At 44.6% G+C, this 27,944-nt stretch overlaps 1 protein-coding gene across 1 annotated transcript in view; it reads left to right on the top strand.

The window, feature by feature from the left end:
• Positions 1–27,438, top strand: part of nmnat1 (nicotinamide nucleotide adenylyltransferase 1) — a 47,907-nt gene extending 20,469 nt beyond the window's left edge. Inside the window, exons 7-11 of the mRNA XM_059951624.1 lie at positions 634–1,047; positions 9,146–9,238; positions 16,863–17,041; positions 24,587–24,688; positions 27,203–27,438. Of these exons, the coding sequence (XP_059807607.1) occupies positions 634–1,047; positions 9,146–9,238; positions 16,863–17,041; positions 24,587–24,688; positions 27,203–27,262 (848 nt within the window). The 3' untranslated portion in view covers positions 27,263–27,438. The remainder of the gene's footprint in view (positions 1–633; positions 1,048–9,145; positions 9,239–16,862; positions 17,042–24,586; positions 24,689–27,202) is intronic.
• The last annotated feature ends 506 nt before the right edge of the window (positions 27,439–27,944 follow it).

Here is a 27,944-nt window from a genome sequence, read left to right as displayed (position 1 = left end):
GACATGAGCAATCAATATTTCAGACTGAGGCCCTTCATCAGGTCTGGAAAGGAAGGGGACTGAAGCCAAAATAATGAGGGGAGAGGAAGGGAGTACAAGATAGCAGATGATAGATGAAGCCAGGTGAAGGAGAAGGTGGGTGGGGGGGGGGGGCGAGATATTTTATTTATATATTTATTGGATGCAGTGTGGAAAAGACCCTTCCTTCCCTTTGAGTTGCACTGCCCAGCAATCCCCGATTTAAAATTTACAATGATCAATTAGCCTACCTGCTGGTATGTCTTTGGACTGTGGGAGGAAACCAGAGCACCCAGAGGAAACCCACACAGTCATGGGGAGAATGTGGAAATCCTTTACAGACAGCAGTGGGAAGGGATAGGTGGAAGAGGTGAAAGGCTGGAGCAGGAAGGAAGTGGAGAGAAACCAGATTAAGAATGTCCTTGCACATCTCCTCTGCACCTTCCCTTTCATGCATCATACTGACCGGACCTCCAGCAGAAGTCTTAACGAATGTTAATAATCTCAGGAGATTGCTTAGAATTATTTTCTGTCTCTTGTAAATTGATCTACAGACATTTTGTTAAACAATAATGCTTGGCCTCTCTTGTCTAATTCTTGGCACTGTTCCCACAGATTTGCCTGAGTTGATGCTGCTGTGTGGAGCCGATGTTTTCGAGTCATTTGGAGTTCCTAATCTGTGGAAAAACGAAGACCTAGAAGAAATCTTGGGCAGGTTCGGGCTGGTCTGCATTAGCCGACAAACGTGCAATCTTCAAAAATGTATCTACGAGTCTGACCTTATCTGGAGGTTCAGGGAAAAAATTCACCTTGTGACCGAATGGATAGACAATGACATCTCGGCCACGAAGGTTCGCCGAGCTTTGCGAAGGGGACAGAGTGTTAGGTACGTGATCCCGGATCCCGTCATTGATTACATTCAGCAGCACCGGCTGTACGATCAGCAGAGTGAAACTAAGAATTCTGACGTCACCTTAGCACCCCTGCAGCGCTACAGAGAAGAATCAAGTCAGGGCTCACTACAGTGTTAGGCTGGGCAAAATTCTTTGCTCGATTGCCCTGTCTAAGATTAAATCATGCATGGCATCCGCACTAAATTAAAGTTTCTTGGTTCGGTTTATTCTTGACAGTATGAATAGAAATGGAGAACTCTTTTCTGTTGTACACAAAGCCACAAAGGACTAGGATTTAGTAGAATGGAAGCATTTTTATCCAGTTAGTTTGCCTCAAGGCTGGCCCTGTTCATTTTAATAAGGTTGTTATTGAACTCATGTATTTGAAGACCACCGCAGGAGAAGACAAACTATTGGAATGTCTGTCCTAACTTGGTGTCTCCACAAACCTGGGGGAACACACCTGGATATATAACCATCCCTTCAACAAAATGGTGGCAAGTTGAAGGCCTCAGTATCAAACCCTTGGTACAATGTCACACTCGCCAATTGGATAACGTTCGCTTTATCCCAATTGTTTTCCAACTTCCAATGTTTTCACAGGGTTCCCTTCAGTTTCCCCACATCGTTGCTAATAACTTCCCTGCACCCAAGAATGATCTCATCTCATCTTAGGTAAGCGAGACCCAAGGCACTGGGGTTCCCTGCCTCTTGCTCTCGCATTTTCTGGCCCCCTGGGGCATGATTACAGGCTGTCTGCACAAATGGTGCTTATTGCGACCTCCAAATATGACTCCAACGTAAACTAAGTTATCAGGCTTTTCTAGGTCTACCTCAATACCTGTGACACGTTGGGGGAAAAGTGCTGTCTTCCAAATGTTTTCCAGATCTGAATGTCATCCAAACAGAGAGCCTTCACCCAGTTAATACTGACCACACAGCTGAATGAAAGGTCATAAAGACAAGTGTGGAAAGAAATTTGTAAAACAAATCAAATCCTAGCCTTCTCTTATCAAATTGCTTGTGAAATTTGAACTGAATTCTACCTGAACACTTGGGACTGGTGGTTCTGCTTGGTATCAGAGTGAACACTTTCTTAAAAACTCATTGAGAAATAATTTGCTTCATAAGCATTGAGAAGCATGACATGCTTATAATTCTTACCCGCAGGAATTGAAACTAGAGCCAGAGTGTTAGAGTGTTGCTCATCTGGGCAGGAAGTTTAAGATCACTTTGGGATACAGTGATGCAACTTCCTGTAGAGGAGAACACCGATCACTGGTTAGGCTGTGGGTTGCAAGCAAAGTGTAGATATTGGGTGGCACAGAGAGATCAGGGATTGGTGCTAACCTAGAAATTTGAGTCCTCTTGGAAAGATTCTGGGATTGTTTACTATTTATGAGGTGGAATGGCTAAGCTTTCGATTGGTGACTGAAATAATACAAATAAAGATAATTTTGTGCAAAATATTTGGTGGTGTATGTTCAAAAAAAAAAGTGAATTTAATTGCTGCACTGTTGGCACTATTCTCTCTCCAACTAGAGATGGGGATGGAGAAGATGGAGGGGAAAAGGGGCTGAGAGGAATTAGAATCAGGTTTAATATCACTGGCATATATGAAAGTTGCTCTTTTGCAGAACCAATACAGTGCAAAGCATAAAATACACAAAATGTTATTGTAAGAAATAAAAATAAAAACTAATTAAGGGGTGCAAAAAGAGAGCAAAGATAATAAGGTAGTGTACATGGGTTCATTGTCCATTTAGAAATCTTATGGCAGAGAGGAAGAAGCTGTTCCTAAACTGTTGAGTGGGTATGTCTTCAAGCTTCTGTACCTCCTTTCTGATGGTAGCACTGAGAAGAGGGCATGTCCTGGGTGATGGGGGTCCTTAATGATGGATGCTACCTTTTTTTTGGAAGCATCACCTTTTGAAGATGTCCTCGATGGTGGGGAGGCTAGTGCCCATGATGGAGCTGGCTGGGTTTACAACCCTCTGCAGCTTTTTCCAATCTTGTGCAAAAATAAGAAGAGGGTATTGGAGATGGGTTATTATTGCCGCATGTACCAAGACAGGGAAAAGCTTGTGCAAGGCACTACCCACACAGATCAATTTTCCAGTGCCTCGAGGTAGCACGAGGCAGCACAATAAAAGAATGAAATGCAGTGATCCAATCACAAACGAGAAAGTCTGCAGATGCTGGAAGTCCAAGCAGCAGACACAAAATGATGGAAGAGCTCAGCAGGCCAGGCAGCAGCTATGGCATGATGTGTAACAGCTAGAGGAAGGCAGACAGTAAGGACTGTAACAAGGTAGATGTGGAGGTTGAGAGCCGATCTTACCAGAGGTCCGTGGGAGCTGAAATTGGTTTATTATTGTCTCATTTACTGAGATAAAACGGGAATCTGTCCTGCACGCTGCCCACACAGAGCAGCTCACCGCACAATGCAGAGTTCAAGGACAACAGCAGAAAAAGAATTTGTATATCATTGTTAAGTGCAGCGGGGCACAGTGTGCTGTCTCGTACACTGATCACACTGATCAAACCATTGCACAGTATGTATTTCTCACTACCTCCCTACATTTTTGCATTATTTTAACTATTTTATAAATATATATGTTGCATTGTACTGCTGCCTCAAAAATAACAAATTTCACCACATACGGTGCATTAAACCAGGTTCGGAGAGGAGAGTGAGTTTGTAAATCTGGCAGGAACAAATGATTTGAGAATGGTGAGGGTAGAGTTCCCTGTGGGAGGGGTGTGGGACAGGTGGCAGAGAGGGAGTGGCCAGGGGGAGGGGCACAGATGTAGACACACCCAGCCCTGAGACACCAAGCAACATTTAATTCCAAACAAATGGTTTATTGATTATCACAGAATGTCTCTGGTGCTTCCTGCTCTCTCCCCTCTCCCTTTTCCCAAACATGATTCCCCTCTCCCTGACCCCTTCCCACTCTCAGTCCACAACAGACCCAGATCAGAATCCAATTTATCATCACTCAGATATGTCATGAAATTTAGGGGTTTTTTTTGTGGCAGCAGTACCCTACAATACAAAAAAATTACTGTAAACCTTAGTGTTATGTGTGTGTGTCTCTCTCACTCTCTTTTTATATATATATATCTGTGTGTGTGGGCCTTTTGCACCGTACTGTAGGTGGGGGGGGGGGGGAATGGGAATGGGGAAACAGGACAGGCAATCTCACCCTTCCCTTTCTCCCCAGGGTTGGAGAATCAATGTCTAGAGGTCAGAAATTTGAGTAGAGAGAGGAGGGATTTAATAGGGACTCAGGGCACAGAGTTTTTCATCAGGAGGGTTGTTTGTCTATGGAACAAGCTGCCAGAGGAAATAGTGAGGCAGCTACATTAACAGTATTTAAAAGGCACTTGGACAAGTAGGAATGCTTTGGAGGGCTATGGGCCAAATGCAGGCAAACAGGACCAATTTGGATGGAATCTTGGCTAGCATAGGCTAGTTGGACTGAAGGGCCTGTACCCATGGCTATATTGCTCTGTGGCTCCTCAATACAACTTCCAACCGCCCCCCCCCCCCCCACAACAACTTTCAGCCCTCATCTCATGTATCTCCTGCCTTCCTGTGAAGCATCTCCAGATATTTTGGTGAAGGGTGAGAAATGGAGCAAATTTTAGCAATTGACTTTAGAATGGTGATGACCAATTTCAGAAAAAAAACACGTTTTAGCTGTGCCATGATTTCAGAGACCACCACCATTAAACAGTGAACACCTCTGTCAAGTATTGTCACTGTCCCTCTGCGCTGCACCTCCTTTTACCTCTCAGCTATGTCGATCTTAAAACATTGAAGACCATAAGACACAGGAGCAGAAATTGGCCATTCAGCTCATCAAGCCTACATCGTCATTCCACCACGGCTGATTTTCTCTCCTCAACTCCATTCTCCTGCCTTCTTTGTGTAACCTTTCACATTCTTATTAATCAAGAACATATTAACCTGTGCTTTAAATATACCCAATGACTTGGCCTCCACAGCTGTCTGTGGTGATGTATTCCACAGATTCCCCACCTGGATAAAGAAATTCCTCCTCATCTCTGCTCTAGGTGTACATCCTTCTATTCTGAGACTGTGCCCTCTGGTCCTAGATTTCCCCACAAGAGGAAATACCCCCCCTCCACATCCAGTCTAGGCCATTCAGAGCCCCCCAAAAGGTCCTTGTAAGTTAACCCTTTTTGTTCCCGGAACGATTCTCACAAAGCTCCCTCTGGACCCTCTCCAACGCCAACACATCTTTTCTGAGGTAAAGGGTCCAAAACCCATACCCCCAAGTGTGATCTGATCAATGCCTTATAAAGCCTCAGCATTACATCCTTACTTTTGTATTCTAGTCCCCTGGAAATGAATACTAACATTGTATTTGCCTGCCTTACCACTGATTCAACCTGCAGGTTAACCTTTAGGGATTCCTGCGCATAGATTCCCAAGTCCCTTTGCACCTTGATTTCTCCCCATTTAAAAATTTCTATTCCTTCTTCTGAAGAGGAAGTAGAAACTGGGAATAGCGTATGATTCTGAGATTTAGGAGCAAGTGCCCTCTAGAATATTGGACAAGTATATGTCCTGGGAATCGACATTGGCTGTTCCTCATGTATCTGCCTCTGAAGTTCAAAGTAAATTTATTATCAAATTACATATACATCACCATATACTGAAGAAATTTGGCCTGTCCCCTAAAACCCTCACTAATTTTTATAGGTGCACCAGGGTGCATCACAACCTGGTTTGGAAGTTATCCAGACTGTGACCGGAAGAAGCTGCAGAAGATCGTGAACATTGCCCAGCATATCACACAAACCAATCTTCCATCCTTGGACTCACTTTACACCACACGCTGTCGGAGCAGTGCTGCCAGTATAATCAAGGACACGACCCACCCAGCCAACACACTTTTTGTCCTACTTCCCTCCAGGAGAAGGTTCAGGAGCTTGAAGATTCGTACGGCCAGATTTGGGAACAGCTTCTTTCCAACCGTGATAAGACTGCTGAACGGATCCTGACCTGGATCTGGGCCGTACCTTCCAAATATCCGGACCTGACTTGCACTACCTTACTTTCCCTTTTCTATTTTCTAACTATGATTTATAATTAAAACTTTTATTATATTTACTTCAATTTGTACTTCAGGGAGCGCGAAGCACAGAAACAAATATCACTGTGATGATTGTACGCTCCAGTATCAATTGTTTGGTGACAATAAAGTATAAGTATACAACCCTGAGATTCATTGTCTAGTGGGCATACTCAATAAATCCATTGAATAATGCATCTGCCTCCACCACCACACCTGGCAGGGCGATCCATTCATTCACCACTCTGTGAGAAAAATTATCTCTGCCATTCCTACTATACTTTCCTCAAAATCATGTTAAAATTTTATATTAACTATTTCTATCTGAGGAACAAGGTGTTGGCTGTCCACTATGCTGCTTATCCTCTTGCACACCTCTGTCAAGTCATCTCTCACCCTCCTTTGCTCCAGAGAGAAAAGGCCGAGCTCGCTCAAGTTTCCCTTGCAAGGCGTGCTCTCCAATCCCGGCAGCGTGCCTGTAAATCTCTTTTCAAAAAAACGTCCACACCCCCACCTATACTTTATTCCAAATGTTATGCCTCCCCTCTTATTAGCTACTTCTGCCCCATGGAAAATGGTGCCAGCTCTCCATTTTGAGAGATCTTTGGATTGAGACTCAAATAGGACCATAATGGCAGGCCAACTTTACCCCCAGCCTAATGAGATCAAGTTAATTAGTGACCTGATCCATGTGAGGTCCATGTCATCCATTGGATATATCAACTGGGTCAAAGGTATTAGTAAATAAGCCTTCAGGTTCTAATCAGACATGTCCTATTGATAACAGCTGATAAGCAAATGTGTCTCCAAAATTTAACAGCTGAAGAAGTATAACTTAGGTTTATGCATCAGGATTCAGTCCTGATGTAGAATCACAGCCCAAAACCTCGAACCTTTATTCCTGACCTAACCAGAACCCTAACCTATCACCTCTCAACACTCACGCCAGGATCACCAGACTCAAAACAGTTACTTTCCCCAAGCAGTAAGGCTGATCAACACCCCCAACCACCACCACTTTATCATTTCCTGTCAGATCAAGGCACGACTGCACAAGTGCGTGGACTTCGGCCAGTTAGAAGAGTTTAAAAGGAGACAGTTTTATAGAGTGAGCATTGGAGGAGTGGGTGACTAAGTAGAGGTAGACGGAGTAGGAGGCCTTTGACTCAACAGGGCTTTGGTGATAACGGGTCAAGGTGAGGTAGTTTGCCTGTATAGAATACAGACAGGAAGTATGTGTATGAGGCCGATGTTCTGTGCTTGGTGTCAGATGTAGGAGGTCCTGGAGACTCCCAGCCTTCCTGATGGCCACATCTGCACCAGGTGCGTCGAGCTGCAGCTCCTTGGGGACCACATTAGGGAACTGGAGATGCAGCTCAATGACCTTCTTCTGGTCAGGGAAAGCGAGGAGGTGATAGAGAGGAGCTGTAGGCAGGTAGTCACACTGGGGCCTCGTGAGACAGATAAGTGGGTAACAGTCAGGCGAGGGAAGGGCAGGAGTCAGAGGCTAGAGAGTACCCCTTAACAATAAGTACTCCTGTTTGAGTACTGTTGGGAGGGACAACCCGTCTGGGGGAAACAACAGTGGCCGTGCCTTTGGCACAGAGTCTGGCCCTCTGACTCAGAAGGGTAGGGAAAGGAAGAAGATAGCAGCAGTGTTAGGGGACTCTGTAGTTAGGGGGTCAGACAGGCGATTCTGTGGACACAGGAAAGAAACTCAGATGGTAGTTTGCTTCCCAGCTGGCAGGGTCTGGGATGTTTCTGATTGCGTCCATGATATCCTGAAGTGGGAAGGTGAACAGCCAGAGGTCATGGTACATATTGGTACCAACAACATCGGTAGGAAAAGGGAGGAGGTCCTGAAAACAGACTACAGGGAGTTAGGAAGGAAGTTGAGTAGCAGGACCTCAAAGTTAGTAATCTGAGGTGGAGGAGAAATGTGTGGCTGAGGGACTGGAGCAGGGGGCAGGGATTCAGATTTCTGGATCATTGGAACCTCTTTTGGGGTAGATGTGACCTGTACAGAAAGGACGGGTTACACTTGAATCTGAGAGGGACCAATATCCTGGCGGGGAGGTTTCCTAAGGCTATTGGGGAGAGTTTAAACTAGAATTGATAGGGGGTGGGAACCGAACTGAAGAGACATTGGAAGGGATGGTTGGCTCACAAATTGAGAAAGCCTACAGACAGTGTGAGAGGAAGGATAGGCAGGTGATAGAGAAGGGATGCGCTCAGACCAATGGTTTGAGATGTGTCTATTTTAATGCAAGGAGTATTATGAACAAAGCGGGTGAGCTGAGAGTGTGGATCAGTACTTGCGGCAATGATATTGTGGCCATTACAGAGACTTGGATGGCTCAGGGGCAGGAGTGGTTACTTTGAGTGCCAGGCAGCATAGGTCACAGACAGCATCTCACTGAACTCACGTCAAAGGGAAGATTTAAACTTCTACAGGTTAGGTATCCCTGAAGAGTCTTTGCAGTGGAGCAGCACATCATAAACACAGGAGATTCCACAGATTCTGCCACGTCTGATCTACAAGGTGCCTCTCAGCTCCTTTGAATTAATAAGAAATAGCAAAGCCTGATGTAATACTAAACTATGGAGTCTAGCAATGATCGTATTCAAGATGTCAGTGATTCGACCAACAATTTCTGGCTTCTACCCCCTTCCTTTTCCAGTCCCTATGACGGGCCATTGACTCTTTATGCCTTTCCAATTCCTCACCTGCTGCGTTCAGTCAGCGTTTTGTGTGGATTTCCAACATCTACAGAACCTTTTGTGTTTATAATTGTTCAACCAAACCACTAATGACACCTCCACAAGCACCTTGTGAAAATCAATACCCTGCAATTTCAACATTATCTTCAGCTATTTAGTCACTGCTTCATGTTTGTTTTTCAAGCAGAATTTGCTTTGTTGACATTATTTCTGTGGAAATAGTTAAGGATGATGCAAGTTTACAGTCTGCCTAAACTGAACTTCATTTGAAATCCTGCTGCCAGTTTCTGTGTACTGAGTACTCAAGGTCAGTCCGGATCCATCTTTGCATTCTGGGTTTACTGGCCGTCCAGTGTTTGACAGGCCTTTAATTTCTGGGCTCTGGCATTTAGTTCTATCTTTCAGCTCGTCACTTGACTTGCATGATGCCTGCGGACTTCAAAGGTACCTGGAAGCTGATTCGCAATGAAAATCTCGACGCTTACTTGCAAGCACTGGGTAAGTGTGTAAAATGTTTCTGGGGGGGATCCACATTCAGCCTTTGCTGCCTGCTTGACGTTGGTTGTAAATGACAGGGTGGTATTCAGCCTGAAAGTGGGCCTTTCGGCGTAACTCATTCAGGGTGCCTGCAAATCTAATCCCACTTGATCGAAGATTGAAGCCCGAAAATCAATTGGAAGTCTGGAAGTTGGAACTCAATAGCCGAAGCCCGGGGCCTACAGATCTGAAGTCCACTGGGGAAGTCAAAGCCCCACTGGGCGCAAGTCCACTGGTCCGCTGGGGGCCCTTTCTTATGGGTTTAGAGGGATGTCTGCGGGAGGGAGGAACTGGGCTTGCTTTGCTGTTGCTGTTTTGTTGTGTTCTGTGTGTTCTGCCGTGAGAGTGCTGTGTCAGTGCTGGGGCGTGTGGTGACACTTGTGGGCTGCCCCCCCGAACATCCTGGCGTTGTGCTGTTTGTTAACGCAAACCAGCCATTTCACTGTACATTTCCATGTGCGTGCGATACAGTAATGAACCTGGATCTGAATCACATTTGACCCACAATCTTCACAATCACTCCGATCCATATACTTACCCGAATGCCCTTTTACTTTGAGGCAAGAAATGCCGGAATCTGGAACAACAAACAGTCTGCTGAAGGAACTCAGGGTGCTGAGCAGCATCCGTGGAGGGAAAGGAACTGTGGAGAATCCAGTCCTGATGCCGGGTTCCCAAGCTGAAACGTCAACAGTTCCTTTTCTCCCACAGATGCTGATCGAGCTGCTGAGCTCCTGAAGACCACCTGTTGTCATGGACTGCGTCTCGAGGCAGGAAGTTTTTAGCACCTTCTTTTCTATTTTATCTTCTTAATATCAGTCCAGCAAATAAAATAAAATCAAGGTATATTCAGCAGTTTACTATAAAGGAATGTGTATTAAGAATTTCCAAGGATAGGCATTTAAAATTTTTATTCATTAACTCAAGAGAAATTATGAATACAACATTAGAACTTATTTTGTCTACGCTGTGGGATATCGAGTACACTAGCTTAATGGTTAATTCACTGGACTAATAATCGCACTGCTTAACTAGTGATTGAGAGATACACGTTCATATCCCGCTGCATCACTTCAGGGAGTTAAATAAATCTGTCTCAGTGGTTGCTGGCAGGACTGAAACCAGGAGCAGAGGGACGGCAGACTCTGTGTCGGTGACCGCCAGTAATGATCCGACCCAGGAGCAGAGAGACGGCAGACTCTGTGTCGGTGACCGCCAGTAATGATCCGACCCAGGAGCAGAGAGACGGCAGACTCTGTGTCGGTGACCGCCGGTAATGATCTGACCCAGGAGCAGAGGGACGGCAGACTCTGTGTCGGTGACCGCCGGTAATGATCCGACCCAGGAGCAGAGGGACGGCAGACTCTGTGTCGGTGACCGCCGGTAATGATCCGACCCAGGAGCAGAAGAACAGCAGACTCTGTCTCAGTGAGCACCAGCACTGACCTAACCCAGGTACAGAAGGACTAATATTCTTCAGTGAGGAAATCTGCCTGATTTGTGACTCTTAACTGCTCTTAGCTTTTGTTAAAGTGTCTCCATGCACCCAGCACCAACATAGCAAGCCCATTGCCCACAACTTACTAACCCCAGCCCGTATGTCTTTGGAACATGGGAGGAAACCGGAGCATCCGGAGGAAACCCATGTGGTCTCCAGGAGAACGTACGAAACTGAGTGTTTGAGCTGTTCATGATTAACTGTGGATCAGCAATGAATTTGTGGACTTGTCCTTGAAGACACACTCTATGAATGAAGAAGGGTCCTGATGAAGGTCAGTGGCCAGAAACGTTGACTGTTCATTTATTTCCATAAAAGCTGCCTGAACTGCTGAGTTCCTCCAGCGTTTTGTTGCTCGCAGAATTCTTGAACAAATGTCTCATTTGCATTTGCGACAGACTCACAATGGATTGGGTGAGTTTGATCTGTATTCACCAATACAGCCCAAGTTCTACTCATGCCCAATTATTTCCTAAAGGCGATATCTTTAAGAATTACAGTGGATGCTCCCTTCTGTTAGTGTTCTGATTCGTGTACAAGCTTGTATGTAGGATCGAAGTCATTCCTCTGGTTTTTAGTGAGAAAGCAAAGCTTGTAGCTCTGAGCCGTTGGGAGACCAGAGAGGTCGCTCATTCAGTTCCTTGGATATATCGCTTAAGATGCAGCTAGCTTGCTACAAAGAGCCTTAGGGTGAAGGACAGGAACAGACAGGAATCTTTCCCACTTATGATCTTTTCTTTTATCTTAATTGGACATGGTTGGTGTGATGAATAGCGGCTTCAGTGATACACTGGAGAATTTAAATGTATAGCCCAGGCTTCGATGTTTAAGAATCCAGATCCATCTTCTCAACTAGTCCTTCCTGTCAGAAGATAACTTGCTTCAATTAGACCGTAAGACTTGGGAGCAGAGTTAGGCCCTTCGGCCCATCGAGTCTACTCCGCCATTCCATCATGGCTGAGTTATTTTCCCTCTCAACTCCACTCTCCTGCCTTCTCCCCGTAACCTTTGACGCCCTGACTAATTAAGAACCTATCAACTTCCGCTTTAAATATACCCAATGACATGGCTTCTGTAGCCGTCTGTAGCAATGAATTCCGCAGCTGTATGCAAGCTAGGGCAGTACGATATGGAGTAACAAGATGCTACCCATCCAGCAGGCTCTCCCTCTCCTCGTAGCTGATAAATCCAATAAAACAACAGGGGCTGATACAATTTGGCACCGGTGGCATCACGGGAGTCGCCATTCAGTGTTGAACTCAATGTAGGATTACCTTAGGGTCTCCAGCTCCGGATTTTTTCCTTGGGGCTGACTCCGGAAGCCTTCCCCATGAGTGGGTATAGTCGCAAGGCAGCGGAGGTTTGAGATCAGTTTTCCTTCTCCCAGATGAGCAGCCAACCTGAAGCGACTGGTTTTTGGGCACCAGTAACCCACCTTTTCCCCTTCTCCTTTCAGTAGAAAGAGTTCTTCTGGGCTTAGTAGCAAAGTCAGACGTGAGGACCAGGAGCTGGACGTGGTTGTCAGAGTCCATTTGAGATGCGCGCAATTGGGAGCATTTAGTAGGTATTGGGAGCTTGTCCCCACTACTTGCCCTGGCTATGACAACCTTAAGGAGCCCAAGCTGTGATAGTCATGCAGTAACTACCAAGCCACTGTGGTGCCCTTCTGAATGTCAAATGTAAAACCTATCCACTCATACGCTGAGTGAATGTGTTGACAATGTGTTACGTATGCTGCGAGCAAGAATGACAATGAGGTAGTACAATTACACTTTTTTTCTGATTCATGCTAGCTGTGGTACATACAGGTAGTGACAAGGCAGGCCCACTGGCACAAAAGACATGCACATTCAGAAAACAGTGCAAATAGAAAGAGCCCTTCCTGCACAGGAGGTTAATCGATTGCCCGCACAATGAATCAGCCGCTTGTCACACTCCCGCAACCGATATGATATAGTTCAGAAGTTGCCAAGATGGTGCTGGTGAACCATGGTGACATTCTGCAGGCTGCTTACAAAACTTCTAAATGTACCTCTTTTGAATTACTCTCTCTGCAATCTGCCTGTAATTTCTCTTTAAGCAGCCAATTTAATGAACTACAGATTTCATGATTGTCTAAAGGACTTGCCGGACTTAACTCTCAAGCAAGCAGGAGCGGCACCTTGCAGACAAAGGTTCATCACCATGGCTGGGAGCGAGGTAGGAGGGAGAGACTCCAAGCCGGGCTGAAACACAGAGGAATGAGACCCCCTCCACCCAGCATCTTGTTAGCAAACGTGCAGTTGCTGGAGAAGACGACGGAGGAACTGAGGGCAAGATTGTTGTATCAAAGGGAAATGAGGAATTGTTCTGTTCTCTGTTTAACTGAGACATGGCTTACTCCCAGCATGCCAGATACAGTGATCAGACCTGAACAGGACCAACAGAACTGCAAAAATCCAGGCAGAAGTACAAAACAAGAAATCAAGATAATTCTTAGTTCTCAATGGAAGACTCTATTAACAAGTATATTGAACTGGATGCAATTTACAAACCTATGTCTCCATGGGATTGGGGCCGAGGTGTGAGCCACGGACACCCAAGGGACCAACACTCATAATGACCAGTAACCAGGGGTGCGGGCCAGCGAAGATCACTCAGCTGTCCAGTTGCCCAGGGCCCAGGAAAGACTAGTGGCCAGTGAGACAGCCAACCAATCAGAGCAGCGAGACAGACCAATTTAAATGAGAGCACTCCACAGAAACTACACTCAATTGCGCACTGATGATAATACCTCGACAGGAGACGAAACGTTTGTGACCTAACCTCCAGGCTTGGCGAACAACCCTACAAGCAGGCAACACAATTTGTTCACCAGGCAAGTCTCTGTTTAGATGTTGCATCGTAGCCTGGCATAGAAACACCAATGCCCTTGAACAGAAAATCCTACAAAAAGCAGTGGATACGACCCAGTCCATCACGGGTAAAGACCCCCCCCCCCACACCATTGAGCACATCCACACAGGGCGCTGTTGCAGGAAAGTAGCCTCCATCATCAGGGACAGCATTGCTGTGCTGGCTTCTCACTGCTGCCATCAGGAAGAAGGCACCGGAATCTCAGGACTCGCACCACCAGGCTCAGGAACAGTTATTACCCCTCAGCCATCGGGGTCTTGAGCCAGTGGGGATAACTTAACTCAATTGCACCTGTCCCTTCACTGAACTGCTCCCACAACCTATGGACTCATTTTCAAGGCCTCTTTATCTCACATTCTTAATTTTTTTTAACTTATTTACTTTTGTTACTTATTTACTATCTGTTGCTTTTTTCTGTCTTTTGTATTTGCACAGTTTGCTGATTTTTGTACATTGGTTGTTTGTCCTGTTGGATGCCGTCTTTCATTGATTATATGATGGTTCTTTACTGAACCATAGATGCTGCCTGGCCTGCTGCGTTCCACCAGCATTTTGTGTGCAAACTTTCATAAACTTTATGTTACTTGCTTATTTTTTATTGTTTGATGGTTTGTTCTTTTCTCTGCACATTGGGTGTTTGATTGTCATCTTTTCTAATGGGTTCTATTGGGTTTCTTTGTTTTGTGGCTGTCTGTAAGCAGATGAATCTCAAGGTCGTATATATTATACGCATTTTGGTAATGAATGAACTTTTATATGATTTATTGAACATGCCTGCAAGAAAAGAATCTCAGGGTTGTACATGGTGAAATATATATGTGTGTGTGTGTGTGTGTGTGTGTGTGTGTGTGTGTGTGTGTGTGTGTGTGTGTGTGTGTGTGTGTGTGTGTGTGTATTTTGATAATAAATTTACTTTGAACTTTTGAATAATGCCTTGGAACTCAACCTCCGAATGCATTGTTGTTGAAGAATTTAGTCTGATTTACCGTAAAAGAATTTCGTCACCGATCACTGTGAGAGACTTCACTCTGTTAGGGAACAGAAATAAAGACACAGACCTTGGTATGTAGTTAACCCTTTCATTGTGTGGTCATGGGGAGCCGTTGTCTTATAACTCTGACAATTTCAGGTTACATCTTAAATGTATACAGTAAATTTTGGCAATAGACAACAGTTAAATATCAGCGATTTCTGGATCACTTGTTACGTATAATCAAGTTTACTAACTTCCTGCATAATGCACAAAATTAGAGATATGTGCCTACAGTTAGTTCCTCTGTTTGCTACTTGCTGGACAATCTTGAACAAAGATTAACAATACCTCATTGCTGGCATGATCTATTGTTAGCTTGCACAAACAAGGCAGTGTCTGCCTCTTATCCTGTCACCCTCATGACCCAAGTCTTCAGCAATCTCTAGCTAGTCAACATTTAATTGAAAATTAATCTTAACTTTTTAATTTTCTTCCACAATTGTAAATGCAAACATTGCCCATGTATTGCAGACATAGGTGACTTTGGTCCACAGTATATTCACCAGTCTGATTAAAGTGTAGAATTGTTATTATTTTCCCTTGTCGTTCAGCCTTTCTTTCCTTGCTTATAATTTTTTATCTAATCAGGATCAGATTTATCATCAGGACTCATGAAGAAGGGTCTCGGCCCCAATGTTGGCTGTTTTTCCCCTCCATATATGCTGCCTGACCTGCTGTGTTCCTTCAGCATTTTGTCTGTGTTGTGTGTGTAACTCAGAGAACGTATTAACCAAAGTGTGGAACACAAGATCAGGAAGGCCCTCTTCAAAGTATATAAAACATTGGTATTAGAATATCGTGCAGGGTTGCAGTGGCTATGCTGCGGAAGAGAGATGGTTGCACGAAGGAGAGTGAGGCGGAGATTAACTGGGTCACTACTAGGACAGCAGTATAGTACAACTGACTAGCAAGGCTGGGGTTGTTTTCTTCTGTTAAAAAAAAGATTATATTGAACTTTGTAAAATAGTGAGAGCCCTAGAAGAGAAGTTATTTTCTAGGGAGCAGAGGTTAAAAATTGATAGAGATGTCAAAGTCAGATACTTTCGCACATTGGTTGTTTGTCAGTCTTTAAGTGTAGTTTTTCTTTGATTCTGTTTTATTTCTACTGTGAGTGCCTGCAAGAAAATGAACTTCAGGGTAGCATATGGCAACATTTATGTACTTTGTTAATACACTTACATTGAAACATGAACATTCAAGTTGAGAAAATATAGTTATTTTATTCAACAAGTCACAGGGTTTTGGAGTTGACTGCCTGACAAGAGTTGTAGCTCACAGTTAGATGATCACTTGAAGATACATAACCCATAGGGTTAAAACCGCAGAGTGAGTTGAGTGGATTAACCCTCAGCCAGTATGGATGCAATAGGTTAACTAGCCTTCAGCACTGCCATAAATTTGTACTGCTCTTCCCGTCCTCACCTGATGTCTACAATTAATGAACATCTGCAGATTTTGGGGGAGCAGAAAGTGAATTAAATTTGCTTCCTCAGTCTGCTCCTTCTCAGTCTTGGCACAGTTTCTTGACTTGAAACGTCAGCTTACACCTTTTTGCCTCTACAGATGCTGACTGACCTGCTGAGTTCTTTCAGCATTTTGGATTTTTTTTTGTCCCACGTTCTAGCATCTGTAGTCCCTTTCATCTTCTCAAAGTTCAAAGTTCATTCATTACCAAAATGCATATCATATATACGACCTTGAGATTCATCTCCTTACAGACAGCCACAAAACAAAGAAACCCAATAGAACCCATTGGAAAAGATGACGATCAAACACCCAATGTGCAGAGAAAAGAACAAATTATCAAACAATAATAAGTAAGCAAGTAACATACAGAACTACGGTTTATGAAAATTTGCACACAAAATGCTGGTGGAACACAGCAGGCCAGGCAGCATCTATAGGGAGATGTGCTGTCGACGTTTTGGACCGAAACCCTTCATCAGGATTCCTAACGAAGGGTCTCAGCCCGAAACATCGACAGCGCTTCTCCCTATAGATGCTGCCTGGCCTGCTGTGTTCCACCAGCATTTTGTGTGTGTTGCTTGAATTTCCAGCATCTGCAGATTTCCTGGTGTTTGCCTTTATGAAAATTTACTTTGTTTTAGTGTTCTGAAAGTGGACATCATTGATATTAATGCTTAACATTCCTTTGACAGATATTGACTTTGCTATTCGTAAGGTTGCAGCTCTGCTGAAACCAGAGAAGGTTATTGAGCAGAACGGTGATTCATTCGTCATCAAAACAAACAGCACCTTCAGGAACTATGAGATCCAGTTTACAGTGGGAGAAGAATTTGATGAAGATGTAAAATGCTTAGACAATCGCAAATGCAAGGTAGGAACTCAACTTTGGCTAATGAGGTTCAGCAATGGTCATAGAAGTAAAGTCAAAGTTCAAAGTAAATTTATTAACAAAGTACATATATACAACCCGTATACAACACTGTGGTTCATTTTCTTGTGAGCATACTCAATAAATCCATAGAGTAATAACCATAACAAAATCAATGACAGACGACACCAACTGGGGCACTCACCCAGTGTGTAAGAGACAACAAACTATGCAAATACAAAAAGAAAGAAATAATAATAATTAATAAGTAATCAATAAATATCGAGAACACGAGATGAAGAGTCCTTGAAAGTGAGTCCATAGGTTGTGGGAGCATTTCAATGGGGCAAATAAAGTTGAGTCAAGTTATCCCGTGTAGTTCAAGAGCCTGATGGCTAGGGGTAATAACTGTTCCTGAACCTAGTGGTGCCAGTCCTGAGACACTTGTACCTTCTTTCTGATGACAGTAGCGTGAATCAGAATCAGAATCAGACTTTAATCGCCAAGTACCTGTGCACACACAAGGAATTTACTTCCGGCAGATGTTGTCTCTCTGTTCATAACAATAATAATGATAAATATAAATGAAAATATAGATTATACATACAGGTAGTGCAATCCAAGTAATAGTTAACCGGCAGTTAACTGTTCAGCAAAGTGACCGCAGTAGGGAAAAAACTTCTCCAGTGCCTATTAGTCTTAGTCTGGAGGGATCTGAAGCGCCTACCAGACGGAAGCAGTTCAAACAGTCCGTGCGCAGGATGGGAGGAGTCGTTTATGATGTTCCCCGCCCTCTTCTTCAACCTGGAAGAGTACAGGTCCACAATAGAGGGCAGGGAGGCTCCAATGATGCGCTTGGCAGACCTCACTGTGCGTTGTGTGAAGACATTTCATGTCTTCATGAAATGAAGACAACATTTCATGTAGATATGCTCAATGGTTGGGAGGGCTTTACCTGTGATGGACTAGGCCGTATCCACTATCTTTAGTAGAATTTTCCATTCAAGGGCATTGGCGTTTCCATATCAGGCTGTGATGCAACCAGTCAATATACTATCTTAAGATAACAGTAGAAAAAAATTGCCTACAATGGCAATGATTGTTTCCAAACAGAATGGGGATCAATGTCAAGTCAAGTCAAGTCAACTTTTATTGTCATTTCGACCATAACTGCTGGTACAGTACACAGTAAAAATGAGACATTTTTCAGGACCATGGTGTTACATGACACAGTACAAAAAACTAGACTGAACTACGTAAAAAAACACACAGAGAAAGCTATACTGGACTACAGACCTACACTGGACTGCATAAAGTGCACAAAAACAGTGTAGGCATTACAATAAATAATAAACAGGTCAATAGGGCAAGGTGTCAGTCCAGTCTCTGAGTATTGAGGAGTCTGATAGCATGGGGGAAGAAACTGTTACATAGTCTGGTCGTGAGAGCCCAAATGCTTTGGAGCCTTTTCCCAGACGGCAGGAGGGAGAAGAGTTTGTATGAGGGGTGCATGGGGTCCTTCATAATGCTGTTTCCTTTGCGTTTGCAGCGTGTAGTATAAATGTCCGTGATGGCAGGAAGAGAGACCCCGATGATCTTCTCAGCTGACCTCACTATCCGCTGCAGGGTCTTGCGATCTGAGATGGTGCAATTTCCAAACCAGGCAGCGATGCAGCTGCTCGGGATGCTCTCAATACAACCCCTGTAGAATGTGATGAGGATGGGGTGGGTGGGAGATGGACTTTCCTCAGCCTTCTCAAAAAGTAGAGACACTGCTGGGCTTTCTTTGCTATGGAACTGGTGTTGAGGGAGATTCTCCGTCAGGTGAAAACCAAGAAATTTGGTGCTGTTAACGATCTCTACCGAGGAGCCGTCGATGTTCAGCGGGGAGTGGTTGCTCCATGCCCTCCTGAAATCAACAACCATCTCTTTAGTTTTGTTCACATTAAGAGACAGGTTGTTGGCTCTGCACCAGTCCGTTAGCTGCTGCACCTCCTCTCTGTAAGCTGACTCGTTGTTCTTGCTGATGAGACCCACCACGGTTGTGTCAATGGTGAACTTGATGATGTGGTTCGAGCTGAGTGTTGCAGCACAGTTGTAGATCAGCATTTCATGTAGATATGCTCAATGGTTGGGAGGGCTTTACCTGTGATGGACTGGGCCGTATCCACTACCTTTAGTAGAATTTTCCATTCAAGGGCATTGGCGTTTCCATATCAGGCTGTTATGCAACCAGTCAATATACTATCTTAAGATAATGGATAATTATCTGGGGATCACTGATCTTACATATAGTATAGAAGTTGTACTTGAATATTACTTCAAACGAGTTGTGTGTCCCTTGCCACCAGATTCAGGAACAGCTGTTGCCCTACAACCATCAGGCTTCTGGACCAGTGTGAGTGGCTTCACTCACATCAGCACTGAACAGACTGGGCAGCCTGTAGACCTACGTACTTTCAGAGACTCTGCCTTTGTATTTCCTTATTTTCCCGTGGGTGCCTGCAAGAAAATCAATCTCAAGTTTATATGTTTTTATTTGTTGTGATGCAGTGTGGAAGAGACCCTTCCAGCCCCTTGAGCTGTGATGCCCAGCACTACCCCAATTTAATCCTAGCCTAACCATGGCATAGCTTACAATGACTAATTAACCTACTATAATATGATTTACATATGTTGATAATAAACTTACTTTGAACTTTATTTTTCAGTATAAATTAACTGGATTGTATCAGGAGATATTTTTGTTTGTTTTCCTCACTCTTTAAATAGGCTGCATATTTAATTAAATTGCTTTCCTTTGCTTTAGTAGTTGTGAATCAAGATTAAACCCATCCCACCTCCGCTTCTTTGGCTGACACTCTGATTAAAAAAAGGTTTTCAATCTTGTTTGATTTTTAAGCCAGAAAAGATAGTGAGCTGCAAATGGCCTGCCTGTAGTTGTTCCTACCTTCTTCTCTATAAGTTTCAACACGAGGGAATCTGCAGGTGCTGGAAATTCAAACAACACACACAAAATGCTGGTTGAACACAGCAGGCCAGGCAGCATCTATAGGGAGAAGCGCTGTCGATGTTTCGGGCCAAGACCCTTCGTCAGGACTAACTGAAAGGAAAGATAGTAAGAGATTTGAAAGTAGTGTGGGGGGGGGGGGGGGGGAGGGGGAAATGCGAAATGATAGGAGAAGACCGGAGGGAGTGGAATGAAGCTAAGAGCTGGAAAGGTGATTGGCAAAAGTGATACAGAGCGGGAGAAGGGAAAGGATCATGGGACAGGAGGCCTTAGGAGAAAGAAGGGGGAGGAAGCACCAGAGGAAGATGGAGAACAGGCAAACAACTAAATATGTCAGGGATGGGGTAAGAAGTGGAGGAGGGGCATTAACGGAAGTTAGAGAAGTCAATGTTCATGCCATCAGGTTGGAGGCTACCCAGCCAGTATATAAGGTGTTGTTCCTCCAACCTGAGTTTGGATTCATTTTGACAATAGAGCAGGCCATGGATAGACAGACTCTCACAGCGACCTGGATTATTCCTCTTCCCACCCTGTCCCTTGCAAAAGGCTATCCCCTTCTCACAATTCCTCCGTCTCCGCCGCATCTGCTCTCAGGATGAGGCTTTTCATTCCAGGACGAAGGAGATGTCTTCCTTTTTTAAACAAAGGGGCTTCCCTTCTTCCACTATCAACTCTGCTCTCAAACGCATCTCTCCCATTTCCCGCACATCTGCCCTCACCCCATCCGCCCACCACCCCACTCGGGATAGGGTTCCCCTTGTCCTCACCTACACCCCACCAGCTTCCAGGTCCAACGTATAATTCTCCGTAACTTCCACCACCTCCAACGGGATCCCACTACCAAACATGTTTTTCCCTCTCCCGCTTTTCTGCTTTCCGCAGGGATCACTCCCTACGTGACTCCCTTGTCCATTCGTCCCCCCCCATCCCTTCCCATCGATCTCCCTCCTGGCACTTATCCTTGTAAACGGAACAAGTGCTACACCTGCCCTTACACTTCCTCCCTCACCACCATTCAGGGCCCCAGACAGTCCTTCCAGGTGAGGCGACACTTCACCTGTGAGTCGGCTGGTGTGGTATACTGCGTCCGGTGCTCCCGGCGTGGCCTTTTATATATTGGTGAGACCCAACGCAGACTGGGAGACCGTTTCGCTGAAGACCTACGCTCGGTCCGCCAGAGAAAGCAGGATCTCCCAGTGGCCACACATCTTAATTCCACGTCCCATTCCCATTCTGATATGTCTATCCATGGCCTCCTCTATTGTCAAAATGAATCCAAACTCAGGTTGCAGGAACAACACCTTATATACCGGCTGGGTAGCCTCCAACCTGATGGCATGAACATTGACTTCTCCAACTTCTGTTAATACCCCTCCTCCACTTCTTACCCCATCCCTGACATATTTAGTTGTTTGCCTGTTCTCCATCTCCCTCTGGTGCTCCCCCCCTCTTCTTTCTCCCGAGGCCTCCCGTCCCATGATCCTTTCCCTTCTCCAGCTCTGTATCACTTTCACCAATCACCTTTCCAGCTCTTAGCTTCATCCCACCCCCTCCAGTCTTCTCCTATCATTTCGCATTTCCCCCTCCCCCTACTTACTTTCAAATCTCTTACTATCTTTCCTTCTGGTTAGTCCTGACGAAGGGTCTCGGCCCGAAACGTCGACAGCACTTCTCCCTATAGATGCTGCCTGGCCTGCTGTGTTCCACCAGCATTTTGTGTGTGTTGTTCTCTATAAGTTTGTCAGTTTTGCTTCTTTCAGTGAGTTTTTTACTTAAGGGTACCAAACTGTGACAGGATCTTCCTGCCCAATAAGCCCTTGCTGCCAATTTACAGCCTTCTGTCCAATTAACCTATGAACCCATACACATATTTGGAATAAGAGCATAAGACCATAAGTCATAGGAGTAGAATTAACCCATTTGGCCCTCAAGTTCACTCTGCCATTCCATTACTGCAGATTTATTTTCCCTCTCAACCCCATTCTCCTGCCTTCTCCCTGTAACCTTTGATGCCCTGACTAATCAAGAATCTATCAACTTCTGCCCTAAGTATACCCAATGACTTGGCCTCCACAGCCGTCAGCGACAGCAAATTCCACAGATTCTTCACCCTCTGGCTGACGACATTTCTCCTCCTCTCTGTTCTAAAGAAACGTGGCAGGACACCAGTGCCCTTGGTGGAAGCCCATGTGGTCAGTGGCAGAGCTGAACCTGCGATGTTGGCACTGTAGAAGTGTTATGCTAACCGCTGTGTTAGTGTGCCACCTAGTAACATTTTCTACTAACTTCAGCAATATTTATATCCTGAAGTAAGTAGGCTGATGAACAGAAAACAAAGACTTCAGGGATCCTATTAAATTTACTCGTGAACCTACAGGTTCATGAATGTCACACAATGATTCTGAGATCAGTCTCTCCAAATAACGTCTTATAAACACAGCTGGAATTAGAAATGTTCCAGCATAATTAGTACTGATTTTGTGCACTATTGCCACACTTAACTGAGAGCCATTTGCTCTATGTCCATCTGTATTAAAAATCTTACACATTTCTTCACATCTACTCTATTTAGGCCTTTCGATATTCGATAGGTTTCAATGAGATTCCCCCACCCCCCATTTTTCTAAACTCCAGTGAATCGAGGCCCAGAGCCGGCAACTGCTCCTCGGACATTAACCCCTTCTTTCCCAGGATCATTCTTGCAAAGCTCAACTGGACCCTCTCCAATGTCAGCAAATCCTTTCTTAGAAATGTTGCTCAAATATGATACACTTGCCTTTCTTGTGACATGAACAGAGTTACCAGAGTCACTGAAGCTAGTGGATATAGAAATGTTTTATTCAGCAAGAACGAGCAACAGGCATCACATTAAGACACTCCTGGAAGAAGAGACCTGCTCGACCCAATATTACATGACATTTTTATATGCTAAAGATCAAAGGCAACAGCAGGGCAATTCTATAGTTACGATGTATCTACAGTGCTTCCTTTGAATTACATATAGTTCTCAAACACCTCTTTCTTCACACCCACATTCCAGACATCCAAAATGGATATTAATTCCCACCAACTCCATGCCACATTCATGCACGTGCAGGCTTCTGCAGTCCGTTGTTCAGAGCTGCATTTGAAATTCTATCCAGAGACTGGTTGCTGTTAAAATTAGTATTTGCGATATACCATAATTCCAGAATGCAACTTAACAGTCTTCATTAGCCAAGGCATTGAGTTCAAGGGTCAGAAAGTGATGTTAACACCTTTCTAAAGTTCTAGTTAGACAACATTTAGAGTATTGCATTCAACTCTGGGTGTCTGATTTAGGAAGGAGGTGGAGGCTTTGGAGGGAGTGCAGAGAAGGTTTATCACATTGCGGTCTGGTTTGGAGGACATGTACTATGAGGAGAGGTTGGACAAGATGGGGCTGTTTCCTCTAAGTAGACAGCAGTTGGTAAAATTATATGGGGCATAGACAGAACAGACAGCCCGAAACGTTGACAGCGTTTCTCCCTATAGATGCTGCCTGGCTTGCTGCGTTCCACCAGTGTTTTGTGTGTTTTGCTTGAATTTCCAGCATCTGCAGATTTCCTCGTGCGAGCACGATAATACTTCCCAAGATTGAAATGTTGAAAGGCCTACAGAGAGGGGATGTGCAGAGGATGCTTCCTTTGCTGGGGGAGTCTAGAACCAGAGGACACAGCCTCAGAATAGAGGGTCATCCATTTAAAACAGAGATGAGGAGGAATTTCTTTAGCCAGAGGGTGGTGACTTTGTGGAATTCACTGCCACAGGCAGCTGTGGAGGCCGAGTCACTGGCTGCTCTTAAGGCTGGTGTTGTTTAGCCAAGGCACGAAAGGTTACAGGGAGAACGCAGGAGAATGAGGTTGAGAGGGATAATAAATCAGCCATGATGGAATGGCAGAGCAGACTCGATGGGCTGAATGGTCTTATTCTGCTCCAATGTCTCACGGTCTTATGGTCTAAATGTCTAGTACTAGAGAGCATGTATTTAAGGTGAGCGGGGGAAAGTACAAAGGAGATGTGTGAGACGGGTTTTTCTACACAGCGAATGGGTGGGGATTGGAATGCACTGCCATAGCCGGTGGTAGAGGCAGAAGGCATAGCAGGATTTAACTCTTAGATAGGTTAGTGAATATTTATTTATTTAGCGATAAAGCGCGGAGCTGGTCCTTCCGGCTCTTCAAGCCAAGCCACCCCAGCAACCTTGCCACCCCAATTAATCCTAACCTAATCACGGGACAATTTACAATGACTAATTAACCTACTTGGTACGCCTGCGGAGCACCAGGGAAAATCCAGCATTCCTCGGAGAGGAGGTACAGAGACTCCTGCTGGAATTGAACCCCGAAGGGTGGGATACTGTGGGGAAGGGGAGTTCGATTAATTAGGGGTAATCGGTTTAATTTGTTCCATACAACATCACAGGCCAAATTGCCGGGAATATGCTGTACTGTTCCACGTTCAACGTGAGTCAGTGAGTCTTGACGATTCCTTTTGCATCGGTGCCTTTCTTTCTGTAGTCAATAGTTACCTGGGAAAACGGAAAACTGGTTTGCACTCAGAAGGGAGAAAAGAAGAACCGGGGATGGACTCACTGGATCGAGGGCGATGACCTATACCTGGTATGTGTACTATTGGATTGAGAATCCCGGTAGGTCATCACCACCACCATTACATACACAACATCTACTGTCTCTTTACTGTACGTACATACAGTCAGTTTATATGCACCCAGTGGCCTCTTTATCAGGTACCTTCTGTATCTAATAAAGTGGCCACTGAGTGTACGTTCATGGTCTTCTGGTCTTCTGCTGCTGTAGCCCATCCACTTCGAGGTTCGACGTGTTGAGCATTCAGAGATGCTCTTCTGTATGCCACTGTTGTAACGTGTGGTTATTTGAGTCACTGTCACTTTCCTGTCAGTTTGAACCAGTCTGGCCATTCTCCTTTGACCCCTCTCATTAATGAGGTGTTTTCACCCACAGAGCTGCTGCTCGCCGGATGTTCAAGCAACATGCACAAAATGCTGGTGGAACACAGCAGGCCAGGCAGCATCTATAAGGAGAAGCACTGTCGACGAACAACAACACACACAAAATGCTGGTGGAACACAGCAGGCCAGGCAGCATCTATAGGGAGAAGCACTGTCGACGAACAACAACACACACAAAATGCTGGTGGAACACAGCAGGCCAGGCAGCATCTATAGGGAGAAGCACTGTCGACGAACAACAATACACACAAAATGCCGGTGGAACACAGCAGGCCAGGCAGCATCTATAGGGAGAAGCACTGTCGACGAACAACAACACACACAAAATGCTGGTGGAACACAGCAGGCCAGGCAGCATCTATGGGGAGAAGCACTGTCGACGAACAACAACACACACAAAATGCCGGTGGAACACAGCAGGCCAGGCAGCATCTATAGGGAGAAGCACTGTCGACGAACAACAATACACACAAAATGCTGGTGGAACACAGCAGGCCAGGCAGCATCTATAGGGAGAAGCACTGTCGACGTTTCAGGCTGAGACCCTCGCTTGAATTTCCAGCATCTGCAGGTTCCTCATGCTCACTGGATGTTTTTTTGTTTTTCGCACCGTTCTAGAGAATGTTGTGTGTGAAAATCCCAGAGATCAAGTTTAAGTTCAAGTCTAGTTGTCATTCAACCAAACATGAATACAGACAAAGGAAACAGTGTTACCCAGCGTTACTGAAACATCAGCTGTTTATTCCAGTCCATCAATGGTGCCTGGTCTGCTGAGTTCCTCCATTTTATGTGTGTTATGCATTCTAACATAATATTGTGATTGACTTTCCAATAATTTTAATTGTTCTTTAGGCCTTGGTGAGACTGCACCCAGAAAATTGTGTGCAGTTTTGGTCCCCTAATCTGAGGAAAGACATTCTTGCCATAGAGGGAGTACAGAGAAGGTTCACCAGATTGATTCCTGGGATGGCAGGACTTTCATATGAAGAAAGACTGGATCGACTAGGCTTATACTCACTGGAATTTAGAAGATTGAGGGGGGATCCTATTGAAACGTATAAAATTCTAAAGGGATTGGACAGGCTAGATGCAGGAAGATTGTTTCCAATGTGGGGGAAGTCCAGAATGAGGGGTCACAGTTTAAGGATAAAGGGGAAGCCTTTTAGGACCGAGATGAGGAAAAACTTCTTCACACAGAGAGTGGTGAATCTGTGGAATTCTCTGCCACAGGAAACAGTTGAGGCCGGTTCACTGGCTATATTTAAGAGGAAGTTAGATATGGCCCTTGTGGCTAAAGGGATCAGGGGGTATGGAGAGAAAGCAGGTACAGGGTTCTGAGTTGGATGATCAGCCATGATCATACTGAATGGCGGTGCAGGCTCGAAGGGCTGAATGGTCTACTCCTGCACCTATTTTCTATGTTTCTATAGTAAGTAGGAAAGTAGTTGTAATAACTTTAAATATTTACCAATACTTTGATGATAATAAAAGGTTTTGACTTTGAGGTGTTGATGGTAAGTATTACATTAATAAGTCTCACAATCTTTGCTGCTGAATATTGACAACCGGGCTTGAAGCATTAGGGTCAACACAGCAATGTAGCAGCTAGCGTAACGCTATTACAGCGCCAGCAACCTGGGTTCAATTCCCACTGCTGTTTGTAATGAGTCTGTATGTTCTCCCCATGACCGCGTGGATTTCCTCCGGGTGCTCCAAATTCCTCCCACGTTCCAAAGACGTACGGGTTAGCGGGTTAATTGATCACATGGCTGTAATCGGGTGATGCGGGCTCATTGTCCCAGAAGGGCCTGTTATCAAGCTGTATCTCTAAGTAAGACCAATGACAAGTTTGTTAGTGCCAGCATCATCCTGGGCTTGGCTTCTTTAATTAAAACTACACATATTGAGAAGTAAAGGAAATAGAAAATGCTTGTAACACCTCAGTATGTCAGACAGGATCAATGCAGAAAAATAATTAGCAATGAAATTTGGAGAGCACTATATTGGAAGTTATTCAGACGTACAAGTTAGTAAGTTTGTTGGTCATATGGGTCCAAATGGACTGTGTGCGTTTATCGGGCTTTTTACGGTGCTGTGTCTCTAAATAAATAAATGTTAACGTACATAATCTCTTTCCTTCTAGGAACTCTGCTGTGAAAACCAGGTGTGCAGACAGGTTTATAAGAAAATATCCTCAACATAAGTGCGTGAAAACAGAAAATGTGAAGCCTGTTATTTGGCGTGATTTCTGCTAAATGTTAAGACTGCATTTCTTTGAGTGATCAAAAGCTGATAAGTGTCCCTTTGTCTTCTGACTTTGGTCTGACCGTATTTCATACCACACTGAGATAAATAAACACATTTCAAGTAGTTTTGCTTTGGAAATATCACTGGTTGTTACCTTTATTTCTCCACTTGGTGTTGGGAAATTTTGTTATTCGCTTCTTTACAATGAGAAAAATATTTTTTCCTCCAAGGAAGAGGAGAAAGCAAGGAGAGTGAACATAGAAAAATGGAAAACAATCTTCATATGTGTCATTTGGTCTTAAACCACTTTAGCAGAATCAGAGCTAACTTGACTCATAAGGGTTGGTATAGGCACATTAACAACATTTAAAAGGTACTTGGGCAGGTACATAGATAGGAAAGGTTTAGAGCAGGAGTTCCCAACCTTTTTTTGTGCCAGGGTGGGAACCTCTGGTTTAGGGGAATATGGGCCAAATTGGGCAAATTGGACTGGCTTAGATGGGAATCTTGGTCAGCATGGATCAGTTGGGCCGAAAGGCCTGTATGTGTTTATCCTTCCATGTAACTGAGGAATTAGGGGGCAGGGACAATCAGTACCAGTCCGTTCCATGGTATGTTTATGGTGAGATACCACTTTG

This window comes from Hypanus sabinus, chromosome 27 (assembly GCF_030144855.1).
Source record: "Hypanus sabinus isolate sHypSab1 chromosome 27, sHypSab1.hap1, whole genome shotgun sequence".
NCBI classification, from domain to species: Eukaryota; Metazoa; Chordata; class Chondrichthyes; order Myliobatiformes; family Dasyatidae; genus Hypanus; species Hypanus sabinus.
The sequence above is the reverse complement of the archived record's forward strand: the minus strand, read 5'-3'. Positions and strand labels throughout refer to the sequence as shown.